The following is a 21,770-nucleotide window of genomic DNA, read 5'->3' on the forward strand; positions in this document are numbered from 1 at the left end:
CTAGAGCTCAGGACTCCTCAGTAGGTTTACACATCTCATTTACTTTCCTTATTCAGCCTCCAGGGACCAGCCAAGAAGAACTTTGCCATTCTTTGTGCCCACTACCTTGGTCTCCTGCACAAGAGTTACCTGGTTGCCTTGGTGACTTCTGTCCTGGGATCTTTATTGATCCAAAGGAATGTCATTCACCCAAGATCACTGCAACAAGGGCTGGGTGTGCCTCCTCCAGGAGAGGAGACCTGAACAACCCCAGTGTATTTGAAATCCCAGAGAGCCTCGAAATCATTGGAAAAGAAAATCTTGGTGTCGTGCAAAGAACCCATGAACAAAGGAAAGTAATTTGGCAAGGTGATTTGATCCAGCAATAGGTGCATACCACAACCAACATGGCTAGGGAGCAGCACACCAAGCCAAAAATGGCCTCCGTCTTTACCGCTGGTGTATGTAATGTCATCTCATTCATGGGTAGGAGCTCAGCATCACAGTCTGACTTGGTGACTAATTGTCACAAAGGAGAAGGAGGTTTGGTGTGGGAGGTCCTTCTGTCTATGTGCAGCTTTCATTGGTTAATGAATAAAGAAACTGCCCTGGCCTGTTGATAGGGCAGAACTTAGGTAGGTGGGGAAGATGGAGTTGAATTCTGGGAGGAAGAAAGCAGAGTCAGAGAGATGCCATGGATACACGGCCAGAATAAGACATGCTGCCGAAACTTAGCCGGTAAGCCACTGCCACATGGCGATACATAGATTAATAGAAATGGGTTAAACTAAGATGTAAAAGTTAGCCAATAAGAAGTTAGAGCTAATGAGCCAAGCAGTGTTTTAATTAATACAGTTTCTGTGTGGTTATTTTGGGGCTAAGCTAGCCAGGCAGTTGGGATGAACAAGCAACCCTTCCTTGCAACAGAGGTTCAGGACATATGAGCCCTCATTGGGCTAAATGCCTTTGATGTAAAAAAAAGTAAACAAGCAAACAGAATGTTTCTCATATCACAGAAAAAAATGTTTATAAAAGTATTTTTGACTTTTCGATATTAAACCAAGATATTACATTTATTTACTTTATTTTTTCTATGAGCATGTGTGCTTAGAGTCTAATGTAGCCCAGGCTTCTAAACACATCACCAATATTGACCATGAACTTCTTCATATAAGTATGTGTGTGTGTGTGTGTGTGTGTGTGTACGTGCCAGGGCACATAGCATGTGTTTCTAAGAAGATCAGAGGACAACTTGAAGAAGTCAATTCTCTCCTTCCAGCACGCAGTTCCAGGAACTGCACTTACATTGTCAGGTTTCTGCAAATGAGAAAAGCTATTTCCCCTTCCTCCCCACATTACTCTCTTTGTCCCACCCCTCTATTTCCCCTTCCTCCCCACATTCCTCTCTTTGTCCCGCCCCTCTATTTCTCCTTCCTCCCCACATTCCTCTCTTTGTCCCACCCCTCTATTTCCCCTTCCTCCCCACATTGCTCTCTTTATCCCACCCTCTATTTCCCCTTCCTTTCCACATTGTTCTCTTTGTCCCACCCCACTATGTCCCCTTCCTCTCCACATTACTCTCTTTGTCCCACCCTTCTATTTCCCCTTCCTCCCCACATTGTTCTCTTGTCCCGCCCCTCTATTTCCCCTTCCTCCCCACATTGCTCTTTTGTCCCGCCCCTCTGTGCCCCTTCTCCCCTGACATACTCCCTCTTCTGTTCCATGTCACATGTTTGTGTGTATGTGTACACATGCACATATTTATTCAGATCACCTCAGGACACAATCTGTCATCTTCAGAGAGGAAAAGAAGAAATGTGACTGAGAAGGGGGCAAGTTCAGGTGCCCTGGTTCCTAACTACTCCCTTAATTTGAGCCAGCTGGCTCATCTGCAGAGCTTTAACTCTACCAACATCCTTTAGGAAGTCATGGTAAGGCAGCGGACTCCAGGGTACCAGCCCCAAGGCTCCCATAATAACAAGCCTGGGATTTGGACCAAGGATCTGCATCTTCTGCTGTCCAGACAGGGTGTCCCCAGAACTTGCTTTCAGCTGACAAATCTGGAGTTGTTCTAAGCACAGAGATGGGGCAGGAGGAACCTGCCCAGGAAAGGCGCTGCTGGAGTCGCTGCCTTGCCCAACTGCCTTGCGCGCTGTCTGGCCCGCTGCCTCCCAATATCAGTGTCACAAACAAGAGGGCAGGCTGACTGGCATGTGGAGGCAGAGGGATCAACTTACCATCAACTTACAATCAGGCATGGGTGCAGCTGCAGCCAGGTCTCTCTGAGGTGTGGAGACCAGCGTAAGCTGTCTGCAGGTCTGGAGGCAGCTGCAGATCCTGCTGGAAGGTCTTCTGTACTCAGTCCTCTCTTTTATCCGGGAGGCAGGGCCCTGGTGCCAGCATCTGTCCACCCACCCACTCCACAACTCCCCTGTTGTACTCATCTGTTGATGGTGGACGACTGCTGCCTCCAGAAAGCCTGTTAGATGCAATCCTACATACAGCACACACACACACACACACACACACACACACACACACACACACGTGTGCAGGCGCGCCCACCCACACTAACAAGTACATACATCACACACACGTGTGTGTGCAGGTGTACCCCCTACACTGACAAGTACCTATAGCGCACACACACACACACACACACACACACACACACACACGTGTATGTGTGTGTACTGCAGGTATACCCACCTACACTGACAAGTACATACAGCACACAGCACACAAGCACACACCCCAAAATATTTTTTTTTATTGGAGAGTGACTTAATCCAGGACACATGGATGTGGAGCCTACAGAGAGTAGTTTTAAGTTGGTATCTAATCGCCAACTATAAACCTATCTCAGTGCAGCAGTACTCTGTAAGGGGAGGAAAAGAAACCAAACCCTGTGGCTAATAATGAGTACATTGAGATTAAGAGAAATCAGTTCAGGTTGTGTTCTGTTGGTAGCAGACTTACCTGTGGAGTAACTCCCACAACTTCATCAGCAGATTTTCCCGATGTGGGTGTGGGTGTAGGTGCAGGTGGGGGTGGCAGTGGGGGTGCAGGTGTAGGGTGGGTGTGGGTGCAGGTTTGGGTGGGGGTGGGGATGCAGGTGTGGGTTTGGGTGGGGGTAGGGGTGCAGATATGGGTGGGAAGTGGGGGTTTGGGTGGGGATGGGGGTGTAGGGGTGGGTAGGGGTAGGAGTGGGGTTTTGGATGGGGATGGGGGTGTAGGGGTGGGTAGGGTGGGATGGGGGTTTGGGTGTGGGATGAAGGTGTAGGGGTGGGTAGGGGTGGGATGGGGTTTTGGGTGGGGATGAGGGTGTAGGGGTGGATAGGAGTGGGGATGGGGTTTTGGATGGGGATGAGGGTGTAGGGGTGGATAGGAGTGGGGATGGGGTTTTGGGTGGGGATGAGGGTGTAGGGGTGGGTAGGGGTAGGGGTGGGGTTTTGGATGGGGATGGGGGTCTAGGGGTGGGTAGGGGTGGGATGGGGGTTTGGGTGTGGGATGGGCTTGGGTGGGGTGGTCTTTGCTGCTGTTGCTATCCAGCCCCACTAGAGAGGGTGGTGGGTACTGCTGGGTCTTCTACCAAAATGTATTAGATTTTGTGTTCAGATTGTCTTTCTCCTTTCTCAACAAAACAAAACAAAAACAAATATATCCCTCAGCTTGGGCTGTTGCTACATCTCAGTAGACCAAGCACTTGCTAGCCTTGATAACACAAGGATTTAAGTTTGATTCCCAGAACCCATTTCTTTTCTGGAAGAAAGGAAGGACATATGGGGCTCTTTGCTCCAAGAGCTCTAAAATTTTTGTTTTTGAGAAAGGATCTCATGAGATCTTTAAGAATTTTCAGAGAGTGCCCCATCATCCATATCCACTTCCAGAGAGTGCTCCATCATCCATACCACCAGAGAGTGAGTTCCCCATCATCCAAAGAGTGCTCCATCATCCACCACCAGAGAGTGAGTTCCCCATCATCCAAAGAGTGCTCCATCATCCACCACCAGAGAGTGAGTTCCCCATCATCCAAAGAGTGCTCCATCATCCACCACCAGAGAGTGAGTTCCCCATCATCCAAAGAGTGCTCCATCATCCACCACCAGAGAGTGAGTTCCCCATCATCCAAAGAGTGCTCCATCATCCACCACCAGAGAGTGCTCCATCATCCACCACCAGAGAGTGCTCCATCATCCACCACCAGAGAGTGCTCCATCATCCACCACCAGAGAGTGCTCCATCATCCACCACCAGAGAGTGCTCCAACATCCACATCCACCCAACCACCACCATCTGTGTGAGCCACTATGCCAACCCCATGATGGAAATGGATGGAGTTTATCCTGTGATGAGCCATCAGTCACTGGTTGCTTGCCATAAAATCTATACACTACTCCCCCTCTCCCAGTACTAAGGCCTGAACCAGTGCCCTGTATGCTAGGCAAGACCTCGCCTCCGAGCTACAGCCCTCTACTGACTTTTGCTTTTACAGAGGGTCTCATCGAGTTTCCCGGGAAGGTCCTGAACTTGACACGGCCTCCTGAGTACTGGGATACAGGCTTGTATAACCATATACAAGGCTCACATCGCTGTGTCGATGGGACCTTCCATGGCTCCCCGCCACTCCAGAGTTTGACCTAGGCTCTACCTTCATAGAGAAGGTAGCTTTGGAGAATTTGGTTCTTCATGTACAGTTATGGGTTACAGAAAACAAAGTAAGACCACCCTGAAGTACCTTACTGCCTGAAATCACACCTGTCCCCAAACATGATTCAACATTGAGCTCTCAGCTTCCAAGGCACTTCCCTGCCACCTCTGCTTTTGGTAGACAAAATTCTGCCTTGCTGTGTGGTTAAGCGACAAGCCCCACTTGGGTGGACTTGCTGATAGAGCTCCTGGGGGAGGAGAAATGGCTGTGGGTAGCGAGTCTACATTTGGGCACAGTGGGTCTGCATCCGGGCTGTTCACACCCAGCTTCAGCTCACAGGAAACATTCTAGAATGTCAGCCTGCTTGCCTGGGTACACACAGGCCCACAGCCCTTGGCAGAAGGTAGAAGGGAACACGAGGCATCTTCTGCATCCAGGACCATGAACACACAACACACAAACATTATCTGAATTCTTTAAACAGAGACCCAAAATAATTTTAATGCAAATGACAAACATGGGTTAGTCTGTCTCTGTCACATGCCCCACCCATGAATTACAGTACTTTATAAAAATGTTGTAAGATGCGCAAACTAAAGTTCCTTTAAATACAGTGATGGGTTTGGTCCTAATACATGCTTCTTGGATATCCTGACTGACTTTGTCATTGTTCTTTGGTAACTAGTGATAAGCACCAATTCAGAGCTGATCCTACATAGGAGAAGGGTGGATCTGTTCTCCCTCACACCCTTTTCTCTTTCTAGCACTCCAAATGCAGGGCACAGAGCAGGAGAGAGGCACCTCTCGTGTCACAGGGAGATGTGGGCACCGAATGCTGGCCAGAGTGGCAAGCAGCCAAGACAACCCTCATCCCATGCCATCACATCAGATGATTTGCTTCTGCAGGCCTGGGCTTTCTGAGGTGGAAATTCATGTTGGCTTGGGCCCTGCTTTCATGCCCTGGCTTGGTCTGTTTGTTTCCATTGTGACTACCAGAACATTATTACAGAAAAGTCCCCAAGGGGAAGGTGTAGAGGACCCTTTAGACAGGCCTCAGTGAGCGGGGGGAAGTTCTCCGTCAAGGCAAGGGGTAGTCACTTGCCCTATCTCTGCCCCATGCCACCTTGGCACTCTCCCCAAGGGAAGGACAGAAAGGAGGATAGCAGAGACGGAGGGAGGGAAGCCAGTCTTGTACTGAGGAGGTGTCCATGGTGGCTCTAAAGCCACTCAGCCCTGACAACCCCAGCTCCACTGGAACTGAGCTACTGATAACTGACCCCTCACAGAAGCTCACATGCAAACGTGTTTAAATGATGCAAATCTACACACCCTGTCCCAGAATCACCTCTCCAGCTTGATGCTAACAATGGGGAAGGGAACCAAAGGGAGAAGATTGCCATCTTAGAGTCCTTGGATCTCTGGTATGATCTTCTCATGGCCATGTTTATCAGGACATTCTTACTGACTGGAGGGCAGCTGGGTTCTCCTCCTCCGGTGCCCATCTTGAGAACCATGGCTCTGGGAATCCTTTCCTGCTGTCTCAGTGTGGGACATGTGGGATCCTCTACTAAAGTACCCTCTGGGGAAACCCCAATGAATGGCACCTGTTGAAGCAGAATGGAACTCTGTTTAGAGCAGTGTAGATTCCACAAGGCACTTCAAGGCAGGCACGCAGAAAGTGGGCTTCCTCTCGCCCCGGGAGGTTTTCACTGTGGCCTCGCGGCTGCTCCACCACTGGTGGCCGTTTTTCTGAGTGGTTCTGGCGTGTGTTCTTCACTAGCCCGAGTCTCACGAGGAATGGTTTGAAAGGTAACCTTTGCACCTGACATGTGGCAAGACCCATTCATGTTGAATGATGGGTAGATGAATGGATGGAAGACAGATCTGAGTCTCCAGAAACAGGGGCCAACAGAAGCACCCACTTTAGAAAGAAAGGCAGGAAGGACAGGGCAGGGAGGAGGCTGCCCAGCCCACCTCGCAGGTAGAGGCTTATGGCCTGGGAGAATGGCACAAGTGGCCCAGATACAAGCAGCTGTGAGGGAAGCAGCGAGAGCTAGCGGAGGCCAAGGTGTGGCTGGCAGTGGGGCCATCTTAGTGTGATGAGACTGCTAACATCTCCAGGGCGACTCTGCTCCCCTGGCTCTAGGGCTCTGACCCCCAGTTTCAGTGCGTCTAAGCGTACTGCAGGGAGAACATCGGAAATTCAGATATACAGGCCCACCCCCTTGATGGATTCTGAGGGTCTTCGAAGTGGACCTGAGACTCTGCGTGTAACAGAAGCCCTAAGGAATTACCTTACATGAACTAGGGGTTAATATTTGAGGATATGGACTCCTCATCGCCCCACGTGTGGCTGCCAGAGTGGCGTGGGCAGGGGAAGGGGTGGAGGGAGAGGGGCAGGGCAGAAATCTACAGAGAGCCTGTGCCCAAAAACAGGCTTTTTTTCCACCTTTGGCCACACCCCACCCCAGGTCCACCGGGGAGAAGCATCCTGCGGATTCCACATTGCTGGATCTTGCTAGGCCTTGCTGAGACTCTCGGTGGGCTTGCATTCTGAATGCCAGCCTTCGTGGTCTGGTCTCAGACTCCAAGAAGGCAGAAACTCCTCTTTCTCTCTTCTTTTTTTATAAAAGCTTTTAAAGGAAACAATATGTTTGCTAGAAAAACCACAAAAATGATTATATACAAAATGGTTATGTGAACGTGTATGCCATACTGTGGGGAGAGGCTGGGCTTCAGAAGCCTATTTGCGCTTCCTCAGGATCATGTACATGAGGCCGCTGATGAAAGTGAAGGAGAAGGATACCCAGGCTAGAATGAAAGAGTAGCCATAGCTGCCTTCCTGCATCAGGTAATAGACTTTGTAGTTATGTTGGTGAAGGTCTTGGCGCCGGTCTGTATAAATGGAAGCCCCGATCATGGCACATAAACCTGTCAGGAAACCAAGCCAGGGGTCAGATATATTGCAGACCATGGTGTAACTTGGAACTAGCCTAACATTTGGTAATGTACTCCCACCAGCTTAAGAGTCAGACCTCAAGTCCCTTCCCCAGCCTCCGAGAGCCCATCTGGTCTGAGCCTGCACATTCTAGCCCTGACAGTTCTGGGCTCTTCATCCGAGGCTCCTACCCGGCACACTGCTCCTTGCGCTGTGTACCCAGAAAACACACTAGATTGTGGGTGTCGTGCTCATAAAACCCACGCTCAGGCTTCATGCTTCGGGGACACCTTCCCTTACCCCCAACTAAATCCAAACTCCTCCATATTAAGTGTGTGGCTTGCTTCTCCCTTCTGGGTGTTCCCCGACTTCTCTCCTCCAGTCATTTTGATGGGGGCACAATGCAGGCACAGCATAAGTTACATAAGAAGAACACGTGTGCGCTCCTTTCTGTAGGACGGAATCTGCATGTATCTGCTGCTAATGGTCTGCTTGTTCTGAGTTAACCTTAATTCTAGATGTCATCCAAATTGCCTACTGAGAAGAAATGCAAGACTTGGTGGCCTTGGTGCCTGCAAGAGAGCTGATGACAAGGGAAAGAGGAGGCTTGGAAGCTTGGAAACAGGAACTACCCCCAGAGAGATTGCCTGAACTTGGAATTGTCTTTTTTTTTTTCTTTGCTCTGGCTCTCTGCAAGAAGGAGCCTGGGAAAAGGACCAAGGACCAGAAGGCCCGCTTCGCTCTGGCTCCCAAGACTGCCAGCTACTGGAATAACATATGATTTAAAGACTCGGTTCCCGACTTTCGCTTCTGCGGGAGGCAGCAGGGACTGCCCCCAGTCTCACTTACACGACATGAGCTGGATGATGGCCGTCAGGATGAACCTCTCTCCCTGCTTGAGGCGGAAGAGCTGGAGCAGAAAGATGAGGAAGGAGAGGCTGCAGAGGATGGTGGAGAGGATCATGGTGGCCTGCACGGCCTGCATGATGGAGAAGTCTGTGGGTAGAAGGCGAAGGCATATCTGAGGCCCGAGACACCACAGAGGGGTCCCGGGACTGCCTACAGTCAGGCATGTCCATCCAACCTTTGCACATGGCAACACAATACTGCCGTCTACAAACCACACTGCGATCGGCACAGCCACGGGAAAGCTCCCGTCTTAAGCAAATTTACAGCATTGATTGGGCCCCCTCAACCCTAGCTGTGGGATATGGGTCGCAGACTGGATACACCTGGTCAGCGGAACGCTCCCGCTGCTGTGGGATTTTGCGCCCAACTCCCTCTAGTGTCCAGCTAGGCACCTGACCAAAACACAACTTGGCCAGAAGATGGAGCCAGAACTCATTACTCTGACTTCTTCCTGCTCTGGGTCGAACTTGACCTGTTTGGCTCAGGAACAGAAGTACAGCCCCGGAGCTCAAACGGCAGCTTCCTTGCTTGCCTGAGGCTGGCTGGAGGGAGCGCCGCTCGCAGAGGCCCGACGAGAAATTTACAGCAGTGGAACTTAATGCATCCCAGCTGCATGCACATCAGGGGCCCGCAGAGAACGCCTGACTCCGCTTCCTTATTCTTTCTGGCGAACAAACATATTCTCCAGCACAAACATATCGCCTGACTCCACTCCTCAGGGCCAAGATCAGGTGCAAGGAAGCTGTGGTGTGTGTGCGGCAGGGCTGCCTGGGTAGGAACTGAGGGGAACGGGCAGAAAGGACCTTGTGGGGTGTTAAGAATATTTCCTACTTAGTTTTCAATAGTGGCTTGCTAGGAAGGAGCATATAAAAACTCATTGAGCCCAGGAGCCCTTAAGAAGTGTGTATCCCCATGTTTGCTAATGACAGCTCTGTTCTAAAATCTATTACCAAACTTCACCGAGACAAAAGGAACCGGAACACTGGACACTGAGAACACTCATCTGGGGGCTTCTAGAGTCTCCTGGGGAATTTCAAAGTGGGCCAAGGTTGTGACCCTGTGGCTCTGAACATCACTTATTAAATTTTCCACAGAGTCACCGAGAACGGCTTGTTTGAGCTGCTGTTACTCTGGGGTGGGTGCCTAGAATCTGTATTTTTAGCAAGAATCCCAGGTGATTCATGCCTGGTGATGAGGCAAATGAAGAAACTGGTTTTGTGAGGGAAAATGACTCTATACTTTTAGCATAGGCTTTCTTGGCATTGGATTGCAAAGTGTGCCGCTGGCAGTTAGCTGTCAGTGCCGGAGAAGCTCAGCAAGGCACAGAGAGCAGAAACTCAGTGGGGATGTGTGTGTGTGTGTGTGTGTGTGTGTGTGTGTGTGTGTGTATGTGTGGCCTTGCTGTGGCTTCTGCATTCCTGGAGGCCTCAGGAACCGGCTCACTCACAGGGTTAGCACCTCACAGCACCTGCTAAGAGCCCTCCATGTGCACAGTTTCTGCATTCCTGGACTCAACAACCGTTTTTGAGGTATGTGGATTGGGGGAGAGCCTGGAAAGTTCCAGAAAGCAAAATTTGAATTTGCCATGTACCAGATCGGATCCACACAGATGAAATGACATACAGCGATTGTATCCGATGTCATAAGTCATCTAGAAACCAAAGCATAGAGGAGGGCACGCATAGGCTCCATGTAAATTTGTGCCATTTTACATCCTCTGGGGTCCTGGGGGTGGGGCAGAGGGTGTCTCAGAACCAGTCCTGCAGGTTCAGATGCACAGCTACAACTGCATGTAGGGTGCTTATGTTTTTGTTTTAACACAAAGAGAATCGGGGACGGGACCGTATGGGCTGGAGAGAGCACAGCGGGTTACAGCGTCCGCGGCCTTGCTAGACAACCTGAGTTATGGAAGGCAGAGAGAACTGACTCCCACGGATTGTCCTTTGATGTCCACGTGTGTGCCATGCCCTTTGATGCAGCCAGTGTGGTCAGACTTCCCCGAGGGTCTCTGGCTTTTAGTCTAGCATTTTCTCCTGCTTTCATATGACACCAGTTTACCACCAATGGTAGGACCGGAATGAATTAACATATGGAAATAAATTTATATGTGGAAAAAAGTCTGAGCTGGCAGGATTTTCTTTTTATTCAGCAAAGAGTCAGGCAATACATAATTCAAGCTTCTGGTCACATTTTCTTTTTCTTTTTTTTGGGGGGGGGATTTTGTTCCTTTCACAACTCTTAAGATGTCAGAACCATCCTTAGCTCTTGGGCCATACCAAACAGGCCTTAGGCTGAGTTTAGCTGGCAGGACACAGATCCCTGCAATAACATGGAAATAATCCCACATGGAGAGCAAGGAACACAAACAACAGAGGCCCCACACCACTGTCTCTGGGCACACAAGCTGTCTTGACTGACCCTGGTCACCACCACAGCTGACTTCCCAGGGCTCACGTCAGCATGACATACAGGGACAGAGAGCAAGCACAGCGCCCTAGGTCTGCTGAGGTGGTCCTGCCTGGTCTACCTGGGTCTGTGATGGGGTACCAAAGTTCCGCTCACCTGTGAACTCATCGCTGCCACTCAGGTCATTGATCTCTGTGCAGTTTGTACTGTTGATGCACACTCTCCAGATGTCCGCTGAGAAGTCTTCTCCAACCCACCAGGCCTGCAAAGGCAATGGGAGCTGCTGGTTAAGGACGCAGACCCCAAGTGCTGCTGGCTTGAGGAGCAAATGTGGGCCCTTCTCAGAGGGCAGAGCACAGCGAGTCTCCTGGGGACTTCATTCAAATGCACACTCCTAGTTCTAGGTCTGTACTGAGTCTCTTGGGGCGCCAGGCTGCTAGTCTTCAGAAGGACCTGAGGTGGCCCGTGTTCTCAGGATGCACGGGGAGGGGGGCACACTGAGTTAGCAGCCATCAGAGTAAATGGAGACCAGTTCTACCAGAACGGCAGGGACAATGTGTAAAAGGAAGGATGACACCAAGGGACAGCCTGCTACAGTAGCTAGGGAATGGAGCCAGGCTGGGCGTCTGGATGCTGAAAATGTGGTACATGTACAGAATGAAACTGAAATAAAACCATGGCATTTGCAGGAAAATGGGTGAACACACCAGGCTCAGGAAGACTAATACTCATGGTTTCTCTTACTAGATTCACGACTGTGTATGTGTGTATATTTATGTGTGTGCTTATAGGCCATGGGACTAGGACTGGGGTCAGAGCCAGGGAGAAGACTTTTAAAAGGAGGGAAATAGAAGGTAATGGAATTCACATGACCAGACAGCCGAAGGGACTCACAGGGGAAGAAGGAACTAGCTGGAGGAGGGGAGCCAAGGAAGGGCGCTAGAGGAGGGGAGCCAATGAGAACAAAGAATGACATCACACCTGTATGAAGATGCCGCGAGGAAACCCATTACTCTGTATGTTAACCCTAAAAATCAATTCAGAAAAGCATCCAAGGCCTGGCAAGATGGCTCAGGATGAGGAAAGGCTCCTGCTTCTGAGCCCGGTGACCTGATTTATTCCCAGGATCCACATGGTGGAAGGAGAGAATCAGCTCCAGAAAGTTGTCCACTGACCTCCATACATGTGCCACAGCGCCCCCTCACCCCGAGCAAGGAATGATAAATAGAAAAGCTTAAATTTTTTAATATTCAAACAATAAACAAATTAAAATGAAATGTAAAGGGGGGCATCCTGCGATGAGCAGAGGAGACTCCGCCTTGGCCCCGTGCCTTTATTTCCCTTGCACTTCTGTTTCTGCCCCTTACCCTTGATGGCCTGCCTCCTACTTTCTGTCCCCCAAAGGCTGGGTGTCTCCTTCCCGCCCACTGGACCCACAATCACCCGCATTCCCACTTCACAGCCAGCCTCAGGGGCAAGCACAATTTCAAGTACATACCAAACACGGGCTGACTCACCAGCGGGCACACCTCTGTCCATCATCCTAGTGCCATGCTAATATAAACACCTGGGTGTGGGAGCACATTCCAGCGCTCCCCCCCCCATACCCCTCCTCCGTGCCCATCTAACCCTTCCACTAAGCCTGGGAAATCTCTGGGATCCTAAAGGACTAGCTGCAGGTAACATACACACACGCAAACACGCACACACACACACATGCACACACGCACGCACACATGCACACGTACACACGCGTACACACATGCACACACACACACTCTAAAACCTTCAGTTTATGTTTTCACACTGTAGGCTCCGAACACTTTAAACCGACACATCTATGTGACCGCAGCCTGGGCCACTCAGCAGCTCGACAAGACCCTTGAGAAGGCTGTGCCCACATCCTCTGGCAGAGCCTAACGAGGAGTCTCTGGGATGGTTCAAGTCCTCGCTCTACCTCTTACTATAGAGAACACTCTGGCAAGGGCCAGAACTGACTGAAGGCTCAGTCCCGTCTGGGAGCTATCAGAGGCAAGCCCCTACCTCCTGGATTGCCCAAGATGATGCACACAAGAGGGCTGAATACTGCCAAGGAGGTCACTGGAATGACGAATGGAAGACTTAATGGTACCCTGTCGTGACTAACCAGGAGGTGAATATGCAGACAGCGCTGGGGGCCATGTGCACAGTGCAATCAGCTCTCGGGATCCAGGAATGTGACCGTCCACTTGGTTAGACTAAGGGATGACTAGAGGCTACACACACCTCTGGGTGTCTGTGAGGGATTTCCCAAGAGAGCTGTGACGTGGGAGAGTAATGAGAGAAAATAGACGCCCCGCATCGGGGCACCGCTATCTAACCAACGAGCCGGGGGACATTGGAGGAAGGGCAGTGCAGTTCGTGTATGTGTCTGTCTGGTGTGTGTGTGTGTGTGTGTGTGTACAAGTGCTTTTCTTCATGAGTGATGTTGTCTGTCACTGCCGCCATCCTTCACTGCCATGGGAATGCAGTGTCTTTGGCCGTCCATCACGGGCTGATGACCTGCTGTCCATTTCTCTAAACTTCAGTGCCAGCCTGTGGCTGCTGAAGCATCCAGCCCTGTGGACTTAGCCGCTCTAGGGCTCTTTACCTCTGCAGTGTGAACGCAGCTGTTGAACCACTCTGCTCATGTCAGCCGATCTAAACCTCACATACACACCGCTCGCACAGCAGACAGACGCACAGCATGCACACACACACACACACACACACACACACACACCAGATAGAGACACACTGTAGTAGACATACACCACACATACCAGACATACACACACCACACATACACACACCAGATAGAGACACACCACACAGAAGTCAGATACATACACCACACACATACACACCAGATAGAGATACACCATAGTAGACACACACCACACATACCATACAGATACACCACACATGCACGCACACACACACACACACACACACACACCAGACAGAGATACAACATAGTAGACATACATCACACATACCAGACAGATATACACAACACACATACACACGCCAGATAGATACACATATACCACACATAAACACACACATACATATCATATAGATATACTCAACACAAATACACACACATATATATTAGACACACACCTCACACACACACTCCTATAGATCCCCAATTGGTTGGCCTTCTGAGCAGTTTTCTTCCCCTTAACAGTCTCTGTGGTTTGAAATGATCAGATGAAGCCAGGCATGGGACAAGACCAGGTCTCCATTAGAAACATCACCTCCTGCCTAGGACAAGGGGCTATCAAATACTCTCTTGCTAATACAGCTGCCAGCTGGACCCTGAATGAACAAGTTACATGTCAGGGGCCTGTGGAGAGTTTAGAAAGTTCCACTCATGAAATTTGATGGGGAGTCTGTAAGTGGGCAAGTAACACAGTGCCTGGCTAGGAACACAGTGCCTGGGTAGGAACACAGGGCCTGACAAGTAACGCAGGGCCTGGCTAGTAACACAGGTGCCTAGTTAGTAACACAGTGCCTGGCTAATAAGAAGATGCAGGGGACACGGAGGAGGTGGCTGGATTGGTCATCCAGGCTGATTTTGCTTCCTGCAGGACAGCTATGAACATCTGGAGAAAACATTCCTTCGACTATAAGTGGATCACAACCTAGTGATGAAGGCCAGGGATGTTGCTGGACCACTACAAGGTGCAGGATGGCCTTTGGTATGAATGATCACGCCATTAGCCACCGTGAGTAGAGCAGCAGAGATCATGGGTGTGCAAGCAGCCCTGCGGTAGGATATAGGCCTTTGAGAATACATACACCTTCTGGGTGTGTAGTATGGTTAGGGGAGTGGCATTTCTAATTTTAGTTAAATTTTACCTTATTTAAAAAAATAGTCAGGACACACGGCATTAGGTATCACTCTGCCACTGTCGAAGTAAGTTTGTTCTCCCTGCTTCTCCTCCCCATTTTTCCTCTGTCCTCCCGCTCCGCCCTTAGCCACGCCCACACCGACAGCCTCCTTTCTCTTGCACCTCGCATGTCCTGCCATGCTCCCTCCTTACCTCCGTACCTTCGGGTGGTTTGTTGTTTGTTTTAAAAAATACTTTGACTATTTCATACATGTATACAATGTGTTTGGGGCCCTTCCGCCCCCATCACCATCTCCTCCTCCTCCACTCGCACAGAACCCACTTTCCTCCAGCAAGCCCCATCACGCCGTCATGTCTTTCCCACTGAGTTTATCTGGTGGTGTCTGTGTGAGCATGGGTCATTTGCTGGCACACAGGCAGCTCCAGCAGCTACACCACTGAAGAGAATGCTGTCATTTGTTTTCCTGATGATAGTCACTCTGATGGGGGTGAGATGGAATCTTAGAGGAACTTTAATTTGCATTGCCCTGATGGCTAAGGATGTTGAACACTTTAAAAAATATTTGCTGGCTGGCTACATGTATTTCTTTATTTTTGAGAACTATTTGTTCAGTTTGTTGGTCCATTTATTAACTGGTTGTGTGTGTAAGTGTGCTCGTGTGCATGCATGTGCGTGTGCACGTGATTGCTTGTGTGAGTATAAGTGTGTGTGTTAAGTTTTGCAGTTCTTTTCTTTCTTTCTTGTGTGTGTGTGTGTGTGTGTTTTCTTTTTGACAGGGTCTCTCTCTCTGTAGCCCTGGCTGTCCTGGAACTCACTCTGTAGACCAGGTTGGCCTCTAACTCACAGAGATCTCCTGCCTTTGCCTTCCGAGGCTGGGATTAAAGGTGTGTGCCACCATTACCCAGTAGGTTTTGTAGTTTTTTTATGTATTTAAGATATTAACTCCTTGTCTAAAGCAAAAGAGGCAAAATCTTAGAAAACATATTTTGTACCCTAATTTTAAAAGCAAAATAGTAGCCGGGGAGATGGTTCAGTGGTTAAGGACATTGGCTGCTCTTGCAGAGGAGCCAGGTTCAATTCCCAGAACCCACATGGTGGCTTGCAACCATCTGTAACTCCAATTCCAGGGATCCAAAGTCCTTTTTCTGACCTCTTTAGGGCACCAGGCACTAAATGGTGGTTCATAGACAAGCATGTAGGCAGAACATCCGAACACACAAAATAAAACAAATAAATTTAAAGAATAAAATAAAAACACTGACTAGAAAAAAAGAATTATCTAGCTCTGAATGACAATGGTGCTGAGGCTGAGAACCGCAGAGAGTGGGACCTACCCTCGGGGCATCACATCAGCTAGCCCAGGCTAGCCTCAGCCAAAACTGAGCACAGGATGCTCCCAAAGTTCCCTCCGTGCCCAGGACGAGAGCACCCAGGCCTTAGCAGAGAGGACACCCACAGATCACAGTCACACCCTCCCCGTTCTCCACCCTGCCGCCCTGTGACTTCAGGCCGGTTGACGAGGACAGGAACTCACATTGTTAACGGTGGAGATGAACAGCAGAGCCGCGCAGACGATGTGGAAGATGATGATGAGGGCCAGAATCACCAACATGTTCACAGGGCAGTGGAGGCCAAGGGGCAGCCGGAAAGTTCAGAGAGGGATGGAGAGCCAGAGGACGGCAGAGAGAAACCCACACCTGTCAGCGACAAGACGAAACTCACATCAACAATTTTTAACAGAATCTCAGAAAATTTCGACAGCTCTTCCTATTTCCCTGCCTTGAAGTCCAGAGGCTCTGCACCGCTGGATCCAAGTGGAATAGGAGAGTGAAGACCAATTAAAACCGCAAATTCAGAGCTGGGACGGTAGCTCAACTTGTAGAGTGCTTGCTTAGCATGTATGAAGCCTGGGTTCGATTCCCCACCACTGCATAAGCATGGGGGCACATGTCTATAATCCCAGCACTTCAAAATGGAGGAAGCAACACAGTGAGTTAGAGGCCAAAGGTCAGGCTGAGTTGCATGAGAAACTGTCTCAAGAGCCACGGGGGCCAGGCACATGGATCTACAAGTACCTGCCGCATCAACAACGCTGGTCTGATGACCTGAGTTCAAACCCGGGAAGAACTACTCCACAAAGTTGTCCCCTGACCACCACATGTGTGCTGTGCCATGCATGCCTACACATGGCATACAACAGACATGTACACATGTACATTTTGTTTTGGGTTTTCGGTTTTGTTTTGTTTTTTTTTTTTTTTTTGAGACAGGGTATCACTATGCAGACCAGACTAGCCTGGAACTCATGGAGATTCACCTGCCTCTGCATCCCAAGCGCTGGATTAAAGGTGTATGCCACCGAGTTCAGCTTACACATACATCTGAACAGGTGTGATTTCATTTTCATCACGGATCCCACAGGAAGACTACACCTCCCAGAATCTCTTGCACTTAGGGTGGGCCAGTGGAGCTAGGTGATGGTGAAGGCTCTCACCTTGGACTGAGATTATGATTGACAAGACTCTAGATGTTCCTGAGATTTCTGGGTAATTTTTAAAAACTGGAGTAGGACAATCTGAATATAGAACACGAAGCAGCTGCAGATGAAATGAAAGTCGTGTGCCGCGCTCAGGAGAGACAGGCCTGCTCAAGAGAAAGCAAGACACTCGGCGTGTGAGAACCTGTCGAAGTCAGGCTGCTTCACGCAAAAGAGGGAGAGTGGATACAGGTGACGTGTGAGGTGGAAAGAAAAAAGCATTCAAAGCAATGGTTTGAATATTCCAGAGTGAAAGGTCACATGTGGGAAAGTCCATGAAACCTCTGAAGTGTTTTACAAACGTGACCATTGTGTGGGTCGACAAAACTCAAACGTCATGTGAACATGTCACATTAATGGGGTTGGAGTTCACCCCCAAATCAATACACGGCTACTTTCATGTCAGTAATTTGCAACCTGATTCTGTTATTAAAATCTGTAAGAAATAAAATTGACTTTTAATCTCTCTGTTTAAATACAATGCAGACTAGGCCTTGTTTGTGCTGTGATGAAGTCTTAGTTTTTAGTGAACTAATACACATGTAAGTGTGTAATAAGTGTGTGTGCATGCACACCTGCACACACAATGTTTCTGAAATACTTGAAAGTTGTTAAACCCAACCTTCTTTTTATCTAAATGCTTTACTGTGTATTTCTAAAAAATGAAGATATTTCCTAACATAGCCAAAGTGTAATAATCATAATTAAGAATTTAATGCAAGGGCTGAAGAGCTAGTTCTGTGTAAATGTGCTTGCCAGGCAAGGGTGAGGACCTGAGTTCGAATCTCCAGATCCTAGTCAGAAGCTGGACCAAGTATCACAAGCATCTATGGTCTTCCTGGGAGACGTGAGACAGAGACAAGAGGAGTCCTGGGGAAACTCAGGGACCAGCTCCTGGCTCACACAGCAGAAAAGCAACAAAGAGGTCCCAGTGGCAAACAGGGTGGAAGGTGAGCACCGACAGCTGAGGGCTTCACACTGTGGCACATGTGAACTCACTTTCACATACACAAATGCATGCACGTGATACACTCACCACCGAATCTACCATGACACAATGCCAGCATCTCATTTCTCACCCATATAATAACCTCCACATAGCCCGCTCACATCTCTGTAATTTTTCTACTCCGAGATGATTTTCTACTCCATTTACCCCTCACTCTCTTCACTCTAGAGTGGCCCCTCACTCATTTTCATGACAGTGACAGGATTTAAGAGCGAGCATTGGCCATCTTCGTGGGATGTCTGGCATGCTGGTTGCTGTGGTTTGCGTATGAAGTGCTTGGCTGTCAGCTGGAAGGCATTTGGGAAGTGACTGGGTTTTAAGGGCCCTGGCCAAAGGAGTGGATTCACCTCTGAGTGGATTCATAATATGTTGGCATTGGGATGTGGAAACTTTAGGAGGCAGAGCCTAGCTGGAGGAAGTAGATCTCAGAGGGTGTGTGGGGTCCTTAGTCCTCTCTTTTTTGTTTCCTGTTTCTGGGATAGCCTCTCCCTCCATAGATCCTGACTGCCACAATGTTCTGTCTCACCATAGGCCTAGAATCAACAAAGCCAGACAGAACCCAAATGAAGCCGCTCTCCTTCAAGCTGTTGTCTTGGTTACAGAAACAGAAAGCCTGACCAACATTCTCAATGCTTCTCCATTTCTTTCCCTTCCTGTTGCTGTGCTAAGATAACAAAAGCAGTTGATGCCGGCTCACAGTTCAAGGTTGTAACCCATCACACAGAGGCAGGAGCATCTGAGGGATGGGTGCCCGAGGGAAGTCACAGTGGTAGCGGCATCCTCTGTGAAGAAGTAGAAAGGGAGGGATGCTGTGCTCAGCTCACTTTCTTCTCTTTGTGCAGTGAAGGATACATCCCAGGGAATGGTGCCACCCAGAGTGGATGCCTCTTCTCACCTCATTAGTCTAGTCACAATGATAGCACCACAGGCATGGCCAAAGTCTGTCTCCCCAGGGACTCTCGATCTCAGCAAGTTGCCAGCTAAGACTGTTATCACACCCACGATTCAAGGCAGGCTGTTTTCCTAGCAGGAATGCTACATAATGGATGTGACTTTGGTACACCCCACCAGCAGCCCCAGAGTGTCAATCTGTCCCATGGGAGATGTGACCAGCTGGTAAGCTGGTTACGGCTGCCACATTCACTTACCTCTCCTTTGTAATCGCAAAGCCATCTGGGGCTGGAGGTCTAGCTCTGTGGCAGAGTACTGACCTAGATGTGCCAGATCCTGGAGTGTGAGCCCTAGCACTGTGTGTGTGTGTGTGTGTGTGTGTGTGTGTGTGTATGTGTGTGTGTGAGAGAGAGACAGAGACAGAGACAGAGACAGAGACAGAGACTGACAGAAACTGAGAGAGACAGGGGAGGGATAGAAAGAGACAGGTATAGAAAGACAGAGAAAACAAGAATAAGGAGAGAGAAAGGAGAGAGAAGAAAAAAGCAAGACTCCAACAGTCGTCTGTAGGCCAGGGAGCCATGCAAACATGAGGATTTGAGTCCAGATCCACTTATAAGGTTGGGTGTGGTGAAGCACACCTGCTAACTGCCCCCCACACCCCATGTGATGGGGAGGAGATGGCCAGATCCTGAGGGCTTCTGGGTCAGCCAGACTAGCCAAAATGGTGGACTCCAAGTTGGTGAGAAACTCTGCCCTGGAAAAATAGGTGGAGGAAGACAGCTGATATTGACCTCTGGCCAATACATGTGTGCACATACACCGGTGAGTGGGTTCACATACATATGTGCACAACACACACAGAGTTATTTTCAGGGAAAGATGCTTTATTGTGGTAAAATATGAATAAAATGTAATTGGCCCCGGTGGCATTTTGTCTAAACACTGGATCTCCATTACCGCCACCCAGTTCTAGCACAGCCTGTGACTCTATCATGTGTACCCGTTACACAGTCATCCCTCCCAACTCAGCCCTAAGTCTCTGGATGCTCTCCTGGGCAGTGACAGTCGAAGGGACAGCGGCTGAGCTGCTGTGTCTGGCCTCCTCCACTCGGCTTTGTATTTTCCGCATTATAACACAGACACGGAGGTTTCCTGAGATGAAGGAAGGGCCCAGCTGTCAGGAAGCTTTCACCTCAATGGTCTGAGTGCCTGCAGGTATTTGTGAAATGGAATTCTTCAAGACTTTGTGGCACCAACTGGCCTGCCGCCTCCCTCTGGTGGACGTGCCTTGGACAAACCCTCCACCCTTCTCTGCCAGCTCTCCTTGCTTATATCTTACGACTCCTCCATTATTCCCATGGGGACTGACCGAGGTTCATGGGCTCCCACAGACAGGCTTATCTCTGAGACCAGGACTCAGCACACGAGCCAGGAGCTGTGTAGCCACAGGACACATTCGGGGAGGTCCAGGCATCTATTCCTGCAGCAGCTGGCTCACCAACTCAGATTCCTCCAATTCTTTACTAAGAGACAAACTCCCCTTTGTTGAGGCCTGCGTCATGCCCAGGGTCACCACACACTGCCTCCAAATAACTGTACTTCTGACCTTCCAATAAAAGCGCACCCGCCAGGCTGAATGCCTCAGCACAGCCGTATACTCAAAGGCCCGTTCACCAGGACAAACCCAGGGCTGGACTGCAGTTCTTCAGGGTTCTGCTCACACAACACAGACACACACACAAAGCTGAAACTCCTAAAAAGGAACAGGAGCTTCAGCCCGAATCCTTTCAAATAAACCCGTTCAGGTTCTAAAGCAACTAATTGAAGAAAATGACAAGGTTAAACTTTTCGTTCAGATGAAGGTGGGAGGTCCAGGAGTTCAAAAGCAGTTCTGGCTGCTTAGATAGTGAGTTCGAGGCCAGCTTGGACTACAAGAAAGCCTGTCTCAAAAACAGAAAAAGAGGAGAAGGGGGGGGGGGGAGAGGAGAAGTGAGGGAGGGGAAGGAGGGAAACTGCTGAACACTGGGATTGCAGCTCCTAACCGGTTTCCCCGTGGATTCTGAGGAGCTGAGCTCAGTTCCTCAGGCTCACAAGGCAGGCACTTTATCCACCAAGCTGTGTCCTCAGCCCCATTATTAACTTCCTTTGAAAAATGCTTGTTACATTTATTTATTTATTTATTTATTTATTTAATGTATGACTGTGGGCATGTTCATGCCATAGTGTGCTTCTGGAGATCAGAGGGTAACTTTGGTAGCCAGCTCTCTTTCCGCCATGTGGGGCCTGGGGCTTGAACTCAGGTAGTTAGGACGGGAGGCAATCGCCTTTACACACAGAGCCATCGTGACAGCCTATTAACTTCTCTGTGTTGATGTTGTTTGTCTATTTATTTATTTAACATGTTGGATGCACATATCAGGGACATATGCACATGTCAGGGACAACTTTCAGGAGTGAGGTAAGTCTGCCTCCTTTCTGCTGCACAAGGCTCCACCCCCTACACACACACACACACCCTTTTAACCTCCTGCTTAGAGAAGTGTTCCCTTGTGATCAATTGCCGCTCCCT

The 21,770-nt window shown here is 49.4% G+C and overlaps 1 protein-coding gene across 1 annotated transcript in view; it reads right to left on the reverse strand.

Moving 5' to 3' along the window:
* Window positions 1–5,102: 5,102 nt before the first annotated feature.
* The window catches only part of Emp2 (epithelial membrane protein 2), a 43,535-nt gene continuing 26,867 nt past the window's right edge, over window positions 5,103–21,770 (reverse strand). The window contains exons 2-5 of the mRNA XM_048433186.3: window positions 16,297–16,459; window positions 11,040–11,145; window positions 8,418–8,564; window positions 5,103–7,561 (exon numbers count right to left, since the gene is read on the reverse strand). Coding sequence (XP_048289143.3) covers window positions 7,374–7,561; window positions 8,418–8,564; window positions 11,040–11,145; window positions 16,297–16,374 — 519 coding nt within the window. The 5' untranslated portion in view covers window positions 16,375–16,459 and the 3' untranslated portion in view covers window positions 5,103–7,373. The remainder of the gene's footprint in view (window positions 7,562–8,417; window positions 8,565–11,039; window positions 11,146–16,296; window positions 16,460–21,770) is intronic.

Source organism: Myodes glareolus, chromosome 9 (assembly GCF_982192425.1).
Source record: "Myodes glareolus chromosome 9, mMyoGla1.1, whole genome shotgun sequence".
NCBI classification, from domain to species: Eukaryota; Metazoa; Chordata; class Mammalia; order Rodentia; family Cricetidae; genus Myodes; species Myodes glareolus.